This window comes from Andrographis paniculata, unplaced genomic scaffold, assembly GCF_009805555.1.
Source record: "Andrographis paniculata isolate CXL003 unplaced genomic scaffold, ASM980555v1 Contig17END, whole genome shotgun sequence".
NCBI classification, from domain to species: Eukaryota; Viridiplantae; Streptophyta; class Magnoliopsida; order Lamiales; family Acanthaceae; genus Andrographis; species Andrographis paniculata.
Genome location: NW_026137457.1, coordinates 983,588 through 997,703, shown reverse-complemented (window position 1 = coordinate 997,703; position 14,116 = coordinate 983,588). Strand labels below are relative to the sequence as shown.

Here is a 14,116-nt window from a genome sequence, read left to right as displayed (position 1 = left end):
AATTATAAAGAAGATTATCTAAAAATTCCAAAATTTTTATGTAGTTGAGTTTACTATATGATAAGTGTAGCGGGTGACTGGACGTTGCCGTGTTTTATTTGGTCCCAAAATGGTATCTGTCTGTCCATATGAAATTTTTGAATAGAATGAAATATTCCTGGTCCTGTCCCGATTAGGTTCACTCAATTATTTTTTGTGATACAAAATTATTAATACCAAAGAAAAATTTTGTATTTTTATATTACTAATATAATTATTTGTATTTAAGTATTTAACATATACATATATTCATCCAAAAACATAGTATTAACTACATTTTATTTGTATTGATATGTTGTTAATATTATTATCATATACTAGTATTATTTATTTTCTAAAATGATAGTATTGCCATGTTGTTTGTTCATATAATAATCATATATCTCTATATGTTATTGTTGTTAGTAAGAAATTAGAAATTAATATATATATATATATATAGTGAACAAAATTTCGAAAATGGGGTAAAATGAAATGGATAGAATGTGTTCTTTTAAACTTCAATTTTAAATATTTTACCATACAAATTATCCTCTCTAAGAAAATAATATACATTATTATTTTTCTATATATACCATAAGACATTCTATTTAAACTAAACTTGAGTAAGGCACCCAGAACAGAAGGCGGGGGCTGTCCGGTCTATAGTGTTGTATCTATTCGTATAGGGTGGATTTGGATTTTCTTTGTCGTCATATGATCGATACACGTAGGCCATCACCATACGTACAATACATACATACATACACACACACATACGTGTGTATATCTATACCTATATATGAAGCTGCAAATAAATTTCAGAAATTAATGCAAAATAATCATTTTCATAAACAAAAAAAAAAAAGTGTTTTTTAATAGTAGAGTGGCTGTCAAGTGGGATGGCGAGCTTTCGTGTGGCCATCACCCAAAATAGGCCTTTCATATTATTATTATTATTATTATTATTATTATTATTGATGTAATGAAAATAAATGTGGCCCAACCAAATGACGCCACGTGGAATTCACTATTTTCGTCGGTGGCATTTCTCGTCTCTTCATTGCATTTGCATCGTGTGATGAAAATTCAACAATGATATTATGATATGAACCCACCCCTCTCGCTTCTCTGTCTCAACCACTTAACCAAAATGCAGATTTTTATTTTTTTCTAAAAAAATAAATAAAACAAAACAATGCAATGTAATTGACTGTCTATATATACACATATATTTATATATTTATGTTTGGTGTAAGTTATCTGCTAGTCAATTTTATTCTTAGTTTAATTTTTCTAAACCCTATGTGTAGCTGAACCTAACAAAAATTGAATCCAAATTTCAGTGGGTTTGGTAAAAATTCATTAAATTTGCTATTCATATAATTTAATAGAATTACTCCTATTAATTACTGGTCAACGTGCATGGCAATAAACACGGTGACGGGCGGTGACGGATGCTGTCCGTGAAAGCTCACTGCCACCGTTAATCCTGACTTCATCGTCTTCATTGACGGTCAAGATGTGACTGTCAGATAACACAGTTGACCGCTGCAACTAAATTCAAGAAACCAGAATCTCAGTTGATTTTAACCAAAAAAGGAAAAAAGAAAATAAAATTATTTATATTTAATTTTTTTTATTATGGCAGATGTGTATGCACAAAAAGAATAGTACGTGTAATTAATTAACAACCACTGTAAATTTTAGAAGCTTCGGGAAATGAACAAGTCTGCTTCATTAGCACATGTACGAAATTACTACTATACCCTCTTCTAATCACACTATAATTCTTCGTCAACAAATGGGGCCCCGATTTCGAGCCCGAACCCAGCTCGGGCACTGACTCAGTCGAAACGACGACGTTCACGTTCTTTAAAACATATTCATTCCGAACGAGTTGGTTGAAAAGATCCGATTCGGTAAACGGGTTCTTCTTCCTCGTCTGCTGCTCCACCGACGCTCTAACGATTGCCGTCAGCATTTCTCCGGCCAGCCTACGGATCCCTCTTGACCCGCCCATTATAATACCCGGATTAACCTGTTTCACCCGGGTAGGATCTTTGATCGTGTTCTTCTTTACGTTCCTTGGTAGGGCCGTGGATTTTAAAATAACTGACTCGGGCCTGTGGGTCCTGACCCGGTTGAGCGGATCACCGAGTAGCAAAAACTCCTTCATGTCGACTAACATTACGTGCTTGAAATTTCGCCTGACCCGACCCAGTAGCAACGGGTAACAAGCCCATCTGCGTAACCGGATCGAGGGATTGTCCATGAATCCGGATAGCGAGTTCTCCGGGTCGAGCTCCTGGACGTCGAAGCCCACTACGGAGCCGTAACTCGTCCGAGTCGACTCAGTGAGTGACTCCGTAGAATTGGAACGAGTTCTTCTTCCCCATATCGTCTCGCCGCTTTCCCTCTTACTGAGTCTGCCGGAGCGAGTCGCCGCGGCGTCGGAACTCGGTAGTGAGAGAGCTAACATCTTCAGAAACGCGTCGTTCTCCTGCAAAACGACGTCGTCGAAGGCGGAGGATCGATATCTCGTCGGGAATATGATCAGAAGATCGGATCTGGAAGCGGCGGTGGATCGGTGGAAGAGTCGGAGGAACAGCCTGAGCTCGTGTAGACTCAGTGAGTCGGCGGCGTGGGCGACGATGAGGTCGGCCATTGCCCGAACGCCGCGGCGGTAGAGAATGCCCAATCCTTGCAATGCGTGCGGCGGCGGCCGGGGAATTTGTCGGCGAGGGACGGTGGTGTAGGCGGAGGAGCGGCGGTTGGCGGCGGCGGCGGAGGGGAGGGTGGAGAATATGTAGAGAAGAATTCCGGTGAACAGTAAGAGGGAGAAAATGGAGATGGAGAGAGTGGATTGGAGAAAATGGAAATTTGAATAATTGTAGGGTTTTCTGGTGTGATGATTTGGGGAATTATTAGTATAATTATTATTATTATTGTTATCTTCTTCAGGGAAGAAGATTAAGAGGAATCCCATTCTTCTCCATCCATGGCCAGCTGCTTCCATGCTGCTGTTCTTGCTTCTCAGAACCATACTTGTCTGAATTTTATTTTCTCCAATCTTTCTTCTTCTTCTTCTTCAACTTGTTTCGATCGCTTTCAGAGTCTCTTTCTAGGATATATATATATATATGTATATATACTGTGGAGAGTGCAGAGCTGAAAACTTGATGAATGTTATTGCAGTAGAGATATATCTGAGTCTGAGAGAATCTTGTGTATGCATATTTGTAGCCGATGATGGTAAATGCCCTAAAATAAGTTTTAACTACCTTGCTTTTTTTCCAATAAATAATTTTCTATTATTATTATTATTATAAGAAAATATAATATATGCAATATATATTATGTTTATTTTTTTTAAGAAAAAAATAGTAATTTTTTTATTATGAATATAGTTTTTATATGTGCCATTAATAATATTTCAAATTAAAAACACACCCCGCGTATATTTTATTATTGAAACCAATTGATTCATGCGATTGGATTGAGTTTATATTACATTAAGCATAAATTATAAAAAGGTTAACAATTTAATACTCCGTAGATTGGCCACTATTGTAATTTTGAATTTTGAATTTTGAGTCAATAGTTTAACATTATAATAAATTAGACTGGTTTGGATATTATATTATATTTTATTGTTTTGAAGTATTCACACGTGATGTTTGCTTTTTATTGCAAACAACAACAATAATAAGTTAATAACAATAATAGCATTTTTTGAAGCATTTTTACATGAATAAATAAATAAAACAATTGAAAATTATTTAGTCCCATAATCTTATATATGTTGCAGACTTGTAGTATTGTTTACAGTTCTTACTTTAACTTGTCCTGTTTTTATTTTATTTTATAAAAATATGAAAATATTTTATAATATATATTGAAAATTGTTGTTCTTATACTACAGTATAAACCAAACATACTTGTTAGACCTGATACTTTAAATATATATACATATATATATATATAAATTGTGTAACCTCTAAATAAAAGTACAAATTTAATGCTGTTCATTTCTTCCCACAAAGATGCATATTAATTTTTTGATGTTACATTTATCGGCAATTTTAATGTGTATATATATGCTAGCATGATTAATTGATTTTAAGATAATTTCATTAAAAAATATATTTTTTAAATCTTAAAGAAAAATCCATACCATTGATATAAAAGTTGCAATATATATTTTAAACATATAATTTTATTTTTCTTAAAAAAATGAAGATGATTTATTTAAACACATATTGGACAAGAAACTTTAGAAATGTTTTAAATTATAATTTAATGGATAGATATTTAACATATTGATATTATAAATCAATATTTTTTTCATCCCACGAATATTTAAAAATCACTATTAAATAAATTAATTAATTAAAATTGTGCTATATTTTAAAAATTAATTTCCGATTATTATAAATATAAGTGGGGCAAGAAATAAATACAGGAGCAGGACTGCAGAATTCCTGTGAAGAAATAAAAAGAGACACGGGCACGTGGACCTCGAGCGCCTGGACCTGCAATCAACCGTCGGTGCTGGCTTCCCAGGTCGGTAGGCGCTCGCTACCTCTCGTAATGCCATCTTCAATATGCATAAATTTTATAATTATTACATTCATATTATAATACTAAAATTAATAAATTGACACAACTTATTTTTTAATTTTTTTTGGTAATACCGTACCGAAGATTTAAATATATCAAAAATTTGATATTTCAATTTTTTTTTGGATATTATATGTACAATATTTTGATAATTCAATAGCGACAGAGAGCTCGCTTCTCCAACTATTCGCCAAAATGTGCAATCGGGCCCAATTATGAATGGGCCTACAACGATTCTTTCAAGCCCAGAAGTCCATACAGATTTATAAACGCGATTTTTGTAAATATAAGTAAATGGACACGCTTTTAGTTATAACGACGCTTTATTTATTTATCTATTTTAACTATTCGCCAAAATGTGCAATTGGGCCCAATTATGAATGGGCCTCCAACGATTCTTTCAAGCCCAGGAGTCCGTACAGATAAAACGCGATTTTCGTAAAAATTAGTAAATTGAAAAACGCTTTTTAGTTATAACTACGTTTTATTTATGTACCTATTTTATTTTACGATAAGACGTCGGAATTCAGCGTACGGTGCTTATCTCCACCGTTATGGCCGCCGTGCACCACCAGTGCACCTTCCTCGCCCCGCCGCCGAAGCCTCGGTCCCCTTCGAAAGCTCCCTCAGTGATCCATTGCTCCAATTCCAAGACTCTCGACCCGTTCGAGGAGAAAAAACAAGCTCACGTGGACTACGACGCTGGGACACATCAATTGTCCACCAGAATCTCCGGTATCCAGAAGTCCGACCTCCCGAAACGGCATCGTTTGAGAGTTGAAGGAGACCGGTATCAGAGGGATTGGACTATCTCCGAGGTGGTGGAGAGGATAATTAAGCTTAACCACTGGGAAGACGTCGAGGGTGTGTTGAACCGCTGGGCTGGCAGATTCGCTCGCAAAAATTTTCCTGTTCTAATTAAGGTAATTTCTCCCAATCTGCTTAATTATCATTATTCTCCGCTTTTTTTATCGAGGAATCTGATTGCTTTTGAGAATGCAATTCAATTTTGAAATTTATGAACAATTTACAATGCGAATACCAGTCTTTATATGTCATTATTTCATACTTAGCAGCTCCAGCATATAGTTTATTGAAACTTCATTCTGCACTCATAAAAAATCTAAGCATTGATCAGCTTCAGACTTCTGTGGTAGTTCTTATTATATGATGCCTTCTACTGCTTATTTTGGGAGAGAACTGTTTATAGGCAATGTATTTACAGCTAGCCATGGTGTTTTCTTCAGCTATATGTTTTTGCTTCCAATTTTTTTCGTAATTGTGTTTTTTATTTTTCCCATCACTTTGTTATGATTCTAGAACTCAAACTTTCTATAACTATTTTTTCATTTTTTTTCGATGCATAATGAAATTTTAAGAGAACCCCTGCTTTGCTGTGCAGGAGATAACTCAATTGGGTTATATAGAACATAGTAATCAAGTTTTCAATTGGCTGAAAAACCAAAAAAATTACCGGGCAAGAAATGACATCTACAATATGCTGATCAGGCTCCATGCTCGACATAGTCGTATTGACCAGGCTCGTGGATTATATTTCGAGATGCAAAAATGGAGGTATGCCTGTTTGCACCATGTTGCTTTTCCTTTGCGACATTTATTTATCAAGTGCAGTGTTACTTGTTATTGGAAATAAATGAAGTTATCTACTACAGACAACAGGCTCCAATGATCTTTGGATTGCATCCTTTTATACTCCTAGAACTAAGTGAAAATTACATTAAAACTTCATCATACTGCAGTAAAGTATTGTTATTATCACTTAGTTGCTTGCTACTTCTTTTAGGTGCAAACCCGATGTTGAAACTTACAATGCCCTTATCCACGCACATGGACGAGCCGGTCAGTGGCGCTGGGGACTCAATATCATGGAAGACATGCTTCGTGCAGCTGTGTGTATTTATATTTCTCCTTCATAATCAATCTTTGTGGTTATGATGTGAGCTTCACTCTTTTCACTATATTTACTGTTTGGTTGGTCTGTTTTTAACCTCTGTACATTTCTATTAAGGCTCTCTGTTTTTTTTTTTTTTTTTGCTTGGTTTTCTGAAATCATTTCAAATTTCTTTTTCTACATCTACAGGTTGCTCCAAGCAGATCAACGTATAACAATCTGATCAATGCGTGTGGATCAAGTGGCAATTGGAGGGAGGCCCTGAAAATTTGTAAACAGATGACAGATAATGGAGTCGGGCCTGATCTGGTGACTCACAACATCATTCTATCTGCATATAAAACTGGGTTGCAGTATTCAAAAGCGCTGTCGTATTTTGAGCTAATGAAGGGTACAAAGATCCGACCAGATACTACGACCCTGAACATTGTGATACATTGCCTTGTCAAGGTTGGAAATTACGACGAAGCTATTAAGGTGTTCTATTCAATGAGAGAGAAAAGGTCAGAATGCCGTCCTGATATTGTGACCTATACTAGCATCATGCATATGTACTCTATTTGTGGACAGGTTGAAAACTGTCATGCTGTTTTCAACACAATGGTTTCAGAGGGTGAGAAGCCTAATATTGTTTCGTACAATGCATTGCTCGGTGCATACGCTTCACTTGGGATGAGTGAACCTGCCTTGGCAATTTTCAATGAGATGAAACAGAAGGGTATCCGGCCAGATGTGGTATCATATACAACTTTACTTAATGCCTTCGGAAGATCACAACAACCCCAGAAAGCCAGGGAAATATTCGACATGATGAGAAGAAACAACTGTAAACCGAATTTGGTGAGTTACAATGCACTGATTGACGCCTACGGATCTAATGGTCTTCTAGCCGAAGCAGTGGAATTGTTGCGTGAAATGGAGCAAGTTGGATTACGTCCAAATGTTGTTTCAATTACTTCCCTTTTGGCTGCCTGCGGTCGCTGTTCTCAGAAGGTGAAGGTCGATTCCATACTTAAGGCTGCAAAGCTGCGAGGCATAGAATTGAATACATTTGCCTATAACTCTGCTATCGGGAGCTATATGAATGTCGGGGAATACGACAAAGCTCTAGCTTTATATAGGAGCATGACGAAAAAGAAGGCTCGACCTGATTCTGTTACCTTTACCATTTTAATAAACGGCTGCTGCAAGATGTCGAAGTACAGTGAAGCACTTGAGTTTCTAGCTGAAATGAGGAATCTCAAGATTCCATTGACACGGGAGGTTTATTCTTCTTCGATTTGCGCCTATAGCAAACAGGCAAGTAATATTAGATGAGTAAATTTTCGTTGCCGGAACTTATATTTTGTTCTTGATTTTTCATTCCATTTTCCCATTCTTCCTTTCGTTTACTTCCAGGGTCGACTTGCTGAAGCTGAATCGCTGTTTGACATGATGAAAATGGATGGTTTGCATCCTGATGTCATTGCATATACGACATTGCTACATGCTTATAATACTGCAGGTGAGTTCGCACACTTTCAAATGGTGATTGAGCAAGCTCTGTTCAAGAACATGGTCTGAGATTAACTCGGAAAATGTGTGCAGAAAACTGGGATAAAGCTTTTACATTGTTTCGAGAAATGGAGCTGAATGGCATCCAACCGGACTCAATAGCTTGTGCGGCACTGATGAGAGCGTGCAATCGAGGATCTCAACCAGATAAAGTTCTGCATCTTGCCAAGTTCATGAGCGACCGGCAGATCCCATTTATTGACGCAGTCTTGTTTGAAATGGTTTCGGCTTGTACCATGTAAGTTGTTTGTTAAGTAATTTGTTCGGTGCGCCTTCGAGTTGGTACCTTTAAGTCATTCTATCTTATGTTGTTTTAAGTCTGCGAGATTGGAAAACCCTCACTCAAGTTATTCAAATGATGGAGGCATCCCTTCTGAGAATATCGGTTGGAACATTGAATCATCTTCTTCATTCTTTCGGTAAAGCTGGAAAGATCGACACTATGATGAAGGTAATCGTGATTCGACCAGTGAATTTCCCTTCTGCATGTTGCATTGGCTGTTGATTTAGCTTCGATAGCTTCATCCTTCCCATCATCCGTACAGTTATTTCTAAAGATAGTTGCATCGGGTGCAGAAGTTAGCGCCACGACATATGAAGTTTTATTAAAGAATCTTTTAGCTTCCGGGCATTGGAAGAAATACATTGAGGTAAGCTCTCAACTTTATTCTTCGGTGTGTTTCTCATCTATCATCTCTAGTTTTCGGTTTTTTCTCATATATAATGCATGGCGCTCTCGAATAATTGAAAACTTATGATCCCGAAAAGAGTTTCTACTAGATAATAACTTTTATTGAAACATAACCAGCAAAGATTGTTGATTGTGTGACTCAAAATTCTTGACCGACAGGTGATGCAATGGATGGAAGATGCAGGAATACCGCCTACAATCCAAATATACAACAACATATACTCTTATGCACAAAAAAGTGCGGGAGCTGAGAATGCCGCAATCATAAAAAGGCGAATAGGTAGGTAACACAAGATAAGGGTCATTTTATATATAATTGAAAGAAAACTAAGTTCTATATATAACAGAAAATGGAAGAACATTCTAAGGATGAAGTTCGAACTAAGGATTGTTTCTACCCATGACTCAGTTATAAGGATTGTTTCTACCCATGACTCAGTTATTGTCGAATTGTCTGCTCTATTCTCGGGTGTTTCTAGACATGATTTTGTTTCTTGGACAGAATCTTTGAAGAGGAAATCGGATCAGCATACCTTAAAAATGGATTCAACATCAAGTCCTCCCCTCACCACCAATGCGTTTATTGTTAGCACAACAGCAGCTGAGGCGAATGGATGAGGCTATTCATTTACCCGGCGAACAAGCCTTTCAAATATACATCAAGATTCTGAAGGAGATGAACACAGTTAGAGGAAGCATATTGATAGTAGCGCTATTTGACGATGATAAAACATGATGAAAGGAAGAATCTTTCAACTAATGAGGCACATTGATCAAAGTAGGTTCTTATTTGTATATTCAACTAGTACTGAAAGATATAAGAACCATAATCTTTCTCCTTTGTGCATAGCCTATGTTATTTATTCAGAGTTTAATCATCCGAAAAATGCAAAGAGTTCAATTCCGGCTCAAATATAATGAAGTACTAATTTGATTTCAAAAATTAATATCGAAGACATCTTCATTGCCAAACTTAATCCACAGAAGAAGAAGAAGCCGACAAATTCAGAAAATGGAACATTCAAGAAAGCTACCTTTTTAATCTTCCTGTTTCTTTTTGAAGATTGCATTAAGTATATACAGAAAGTAAACTGGTGTGAAGGATTCATGGCTTCCAGACAAAGTAGAACATTCTTACCACATGGTTTATACCATTGTAATCTAGGGCCTTTGCTGAACAACTTGTTGTCCGTAACTGGAAATTCCGGCCGTCAATTGGTGCTGGAACCCGGGAAATTTAGGCGTTACAAAATGGACATTCATGAGTTGTAAGAAACAACTATACAGATACGCCTTTGAACTGCGGATACAGATCACAAAAGATTTTTGTTCTTGAAAGGTTATCAGAGGGCTTGATCTTGAGGATACCAACTTTCAGCAATATGAATCAAAAGGACACAATCTGCAGAAAAAGGGAAATACTTTTTAGAACATTCAGTATAGCATATGTAGTGGACTCAAGTTTTTCTTAAACTATAGAACGAAAAATCGAGCGTGTGCGCATATTCGAATCATCATATAACATCAACAATGCAGATCAAGTGAAAAAAATGAATGATTTCGTAATTTGACGCGTACAATACCTCAATCACACAGAGGTTCCTTGACCAAAAGGTTAATCTTTTCCTGTAAAAACTCAAGTACATCTTCTCTCCCATCCTTCAAGAGTAATTTCCTCAACTTTGCAAATGTATGCCTTCCCGGGTGAATTCCTCGTTCTATCATCTCTTCCATCAAAACACAAGCTCTGGAAACATCGGCCTTGTCACACAACCCATTAATAAGTATAGAAAATGTGTGCATGCTCGGAGAAAACTGCTTCGATTTCATATATTTCCAAAACTTGAAAGCCATATCTATCTCATCTCGATCACAGAACATCTTCACCATTATGGTATATGTCTCTGCATCCGGCTCACAAACTTTAGTTATCCTGCGGAACACCTTTATGGCCTCGTCGGTCTCTGAACTAGCAATCAATCCGTTTATTAGAATATTACAAGTCCTGGCATTGGGTCTCACTCCCTTTGTATCCATCTCGTCCACCACCTTATACGCATTCTTGAACTTTTTGACTTTACAGAATGCACTGATTAAGGCATTATACGAGGCCACATCAGGCTGTACGCCGTTTCTCTCCATTTGAAGGAATGTATCTATAGCATCCTCGATTCTATTTTCAATCCCATATGTATGTATCAAAACACTATATATAAAAGACGTCGGCTGACAGCCATTGAACTCCATCTCCTTGACAACATCAAGTGCTTCATTCGTTCGACCCGCCTTGCAGAGAATATCAACCAGAGTCCCGTATGTCACAATATCAGGATTGCAGCCTGAATCAACCATATCATTAAAAGTTTCCCTAGCTTTCGGCAAATTTGGAGCCCTTCCCCACCCTCCTAGCAAAATGCTATAAGTTTTCGAATCGGGACTAAATTGGTTCTTCATGGCATCGAAAATTTCCTGAGCCTTCCTAACATTGTTTGACTTGCACAAAGCACTCAACAAGCCATGAAATGCAGCCAAATTCGGCGGCATATCATATTTCTTCATTACATTAAACGTATAAACTGCTTCATTCACCTTTTGAGCTCGAGCATACTTTCTCATGATAATACAAAAGGTCTCGACATTCAGCATTCCCTTGCTCCGCATCTTATTCACTAAATCCCACATTATTTCGTACTGTCTTATCTTCGCTAATGACTTGATCATAAAATGGTAGGCTCTTACACTATGCTCATAGTTTCTTTGCTTTCCGGCCCATTCGAAGAATCGGTGAGCCAGCATTCCAGCATTTTCAAACTTCTCAAGAACCTTTTCGACTTCCTCTTCGGAAACTCGAATGCCACTCTGGTCTAGCGCTGCATTGATGCCTATTTTGGGACATGAAACCATAATTTTACAGACTTTTTTAGCTACATCACATGAATCCAGCATCGATTCTCCTGAACAATAAAGCCTATTGACAGTAACATGTCTAAACAAGAATCTATTGTAGCAGTGAATCCTTGCTAGCATGGTGGAGGAGTGGAATAAGTCCAACCAGAACCCTAATCCAACTTCCTATTCAGTATTTCAATTTAATCCTTCCGAAATTCCAATCTCACCCAAACTATGATATGCAACTACAGAACTCCTTCCCAAGCACAATGCACGATAACCATAACAGCAATTCACAGGCTAATATACCTTGCTTTAAAAGTATCTCTTATGTCTAGCTTCTCGAAACGGATTAACGAGAATCAGATTAAGCGTACGATTTACCGATCATTACCAAGACCAAAATCAACCGTCCGAGGTGCAAGCTCTTCCGCTCCACCCCAGGGATGGAGGAATCCCCTTGACCAATCTAGGAAATTGCTCTTTCATCTCGCCGTATCAGCTTCGGCTCAGGAAGTTTCAGGTGGAGGCAATTCCGATACCATAAGTTGCAGCGCCGATGGCGATGGCGGTGGCGGTGGCGGTGGCGGTGGTCACTGTGAGCAATGAGAATAAGAGTGAGAAATGGCAGCCCGGGAGGGCGTGGGAGTTGTGAGATTCGGGCCGGGCCTAGCTGTAAATGGTCTTGGGCTTCCATTTTGTATTGGGCTATCTATTAATTGGGCCAAAATTTTCTATTAATAATCTGGCCCACGCTTGCATAACACCTTTTTTAGCAGGTAGATATTTTTGTATTCCATACTCCATCTAGTTATATTTAATGGCTTAATAATAGTAGTTTTTTATAATATTATTTTATTTATTTTATATAAATGATATTGACGATCATTTTCAAATATTTTTATTAATTTTTTAAATGAATAAAAAATTATTCTATGTATAATTAAAATAAATTTAAAATATATATTAAAATATTTTAAAATTTATAATTTAATAAAATATTTATTAATCTTATTTGATAAATAATAACATTATATAATACAGATAAATAAAATACATAAATATTTATAATTTGATTTAATTATTTAAGGATTATTGAATGCTGAATGTCGTGTAAGTGGGCCTGCTCCACTCCATTGTCGAAACAGACACGTTTATCCATTACAACTTTTAATTGATTGACGCTGACGTCGCGTGCAAAGCACGTGATCATCGCCTATTTTAAGTTTAAAATCTTTGGGATCATTGAAATTATGTAATTATTTATTTATTTATATTATCTGTCTAAACTAATTACGGATTTATAATAACGATACAGCTAACGACATATAAACAACTTCGTTTATTTACTAATTTGTGGTGGGGAAACCAAGATCCATCACGTTGCATTTTGCTTATACAAATTTATTTTATTTTTCATTACTCTATCTTTTATCTCCATTTTTTATTTTATTTAATATTAAAAATATTTTTATTATTATATTTATATTATAAAAACTAATAAATATATACACTTATATATTAATATAATAATTAATATTAAAAAAATCAAAAATATATATATATATATAAAAATTTTAGATGGAGGGAAATAATATTATATGCTCTATTTTCTATAATAAATGATATATATTTTATTTTAATTTATTTCATAACAAATGATTTTAGTAAATTTAATAATTTAAAATTATTTTTATTTTTATTTATTTTTAATAAATAAATATTTTTATCTATATTTAAAATATAATTTTTTTATAAAATTAAGCTACGTTATAATTTATTTTTATTATAAAATTTAAATTTTTATTATTTATAAAATAAAATTTATATTATAGATATTTTATTGAAATACTATATTTTTAAATATATATATAGAATTTTATAAAATATCACATTAATATTATTTAAATATAAAATTCAAATCAAATTCAAAGAAACACATATTTTGCCTATTGGCTTATATAGATCAGATCAGATTGGCTTATATTTAATATAGATCAAATCAAAACTCAATAATATATTTGATACTCATTTCTATTTAATTACACCTGTGTCATTGTAATAATCTTCATTGCTTGGCTGTCTGAGACTGTATTTAGTGTTGATTTTAATCAGACATTAGTGTTATTTGAGACATACAACTTTATTCAAGTTTCTCAACTAAGCCTTTTGTCACATACCACATTAGACATGTAATAACTGCTAATATCCTTATTATAAATAAGTTATAGGGTTTGTCTCTCTAGTCCAGTTTTGACTGAATTATTATGCAAACAGAAATTGGAGAGACAAGCTGACAAAGTTTTTTTTTTTAAAAAAAAAATTAAATTAAATTATAAATATAAAAAAATTACAATAATTATAATTTAATAAAATATATACAATATATATGTAAAATAATTTTTTATAATATAAATAAATAAAAATTT

At 35.2% G+C, this 14,116-nt stretch overlaps 3 protein-coding genes across 5 annotated transcripts; 1 reads left to right on the top strand and 2 right to left on the bottom strand.

Moving 5' to 3' along the window:
- Positions 1-1,434: 1,434 nt before the first annotated feature.
- Positions 1,435-3,064, bottom strand: LOC127264427 (uncharacterized). The gene is made up of 2 exons (XM_051293962.1): positions 1,802-3,064; positions 1,435-1,575 (listed from the first exon to the last, which is right to left on the bottom strand). The coding sequence occupies exons 1-2, from the start codon at positions 3,062-3,064 to the stop codon at positions 1,435-1,437; spliced, it is 1,404 nt and encodes a 467-aa protein (XP_051149919.1).
- A 2,074-nt stretch (positions 3,065-5,138) lies between these two features.
- On the top strand, positions 5,139-9,639 carry LOC127264532 (pentatricopeptide repeat-containing protein At2g41720). 3 transcript variants are annotated; one of them, XM_051294118.1, is made up of 10 exons: positions 5,139-5,564; positions 6,044-6,216; positions 6,446-6,551; positions 6,743-7,852; positions 7,952-8,057; positions 8,141-8,345; positions 8,426-8,558; positions 8,653-8,757; positions 8,958-9,078; positions 9,146-9,639. In XM_051294118.1, the coding sequence occupies exons 1-10, from the start codon at positions 5,196-5,198 to the stop codon at positions 9,163-9,165; spliced, it is 2,448 nt and encodes an 815-aa protein (XP_051150075.1). In that variant the 5' UTR covers positions 5,139-5,195; the 3' UTR covers positions 9,166-9,639. The 3 variants fall into 3 exon arrangements, with proteins under 3 accessions (XP_051150075.1, XP_051150084.1, XP_051150066.1); XM_051294109.1 differs by having other exon boundaries at positions 5,140-5,564; positions 9,301-9,639; XM_051294127.1 differs by lacking the exon at positions 9,146-9,639 and having other exon boundaries at positions 8,684-8,757.
- LOC127264546 (pentatricopeptide repeat-containing protein At1g77360, mitochondrial) lies at positions 9,084-12,302 on the bottom strand. The gene is made up of 3 exons (XM_051294140.1): positions 10,382-12,302; positions 9,937-10,200; positions 9,084-9,465 (listed from the first exon to the last, which is right to left on the bottom strand). The coding sequence occupies exon 1, from the start codon at positions 11,823-11,825 to the stop codon at positions 10,383-10,385; it is 1,443 nt and encodes a 480-aa protein (XP_051150097.1). The 5' UTR covers positions 11,826-12,302; the 3' UTR covers positions 9,084-9,465; positions 9,937-10,200; position 10,382.
- Positions 12,303-14,116: the final 1,814 nt, after the last annotated feature.

Excerpts from the sequence above, each read along its gene's own strand:
- LOC127264427 (XM_051293962.1), bottom strand. The coding sequence starts at position 3,064 with ATGGTTCTGAGAAGCAAGAACAGCAGCATGGAAGCAGCTGGCCATGGA. Across the intron at positions 1,576-1,801 it reads TGTTGACGAAGAATTATAGT|TTGCAGCGGTCAACTGTGTT; the intron begins GTGATTAGAAGA and ends TCTTGAATTTAG.
- LOC127264532 (XM_051294109.1), top strand. The coding sequence starts at position 5,196 with ATGGCCGCCGTGCACCACCAGTGCACCTTCCTCGCCCCGCCGCCGAAG. Across the intron at positions 7,853-7,951 it reads TTTGCGCCTATAGCAAACAG|GGTCGACTTGCTGAAGCTGA; the intron begins GCAAGTAATATT and ends GTTTACTTCCAG. Across the intron at positions 8,346-8,425 it reads ATGGTTTCGGCTTGTACCAT|TCTGCGAGATTGGAAAACCC; the intron begins GTAAGTTGTTTG and ends TGTTGTTTTAAG.
- LOC127264546 (XM_051294140.1), bottom strand. The coding sequence starts at position 11,825 with ATGCTAGCAAGGATTCACTGCTACAATAGATTCTTGTTTAGACATGTT.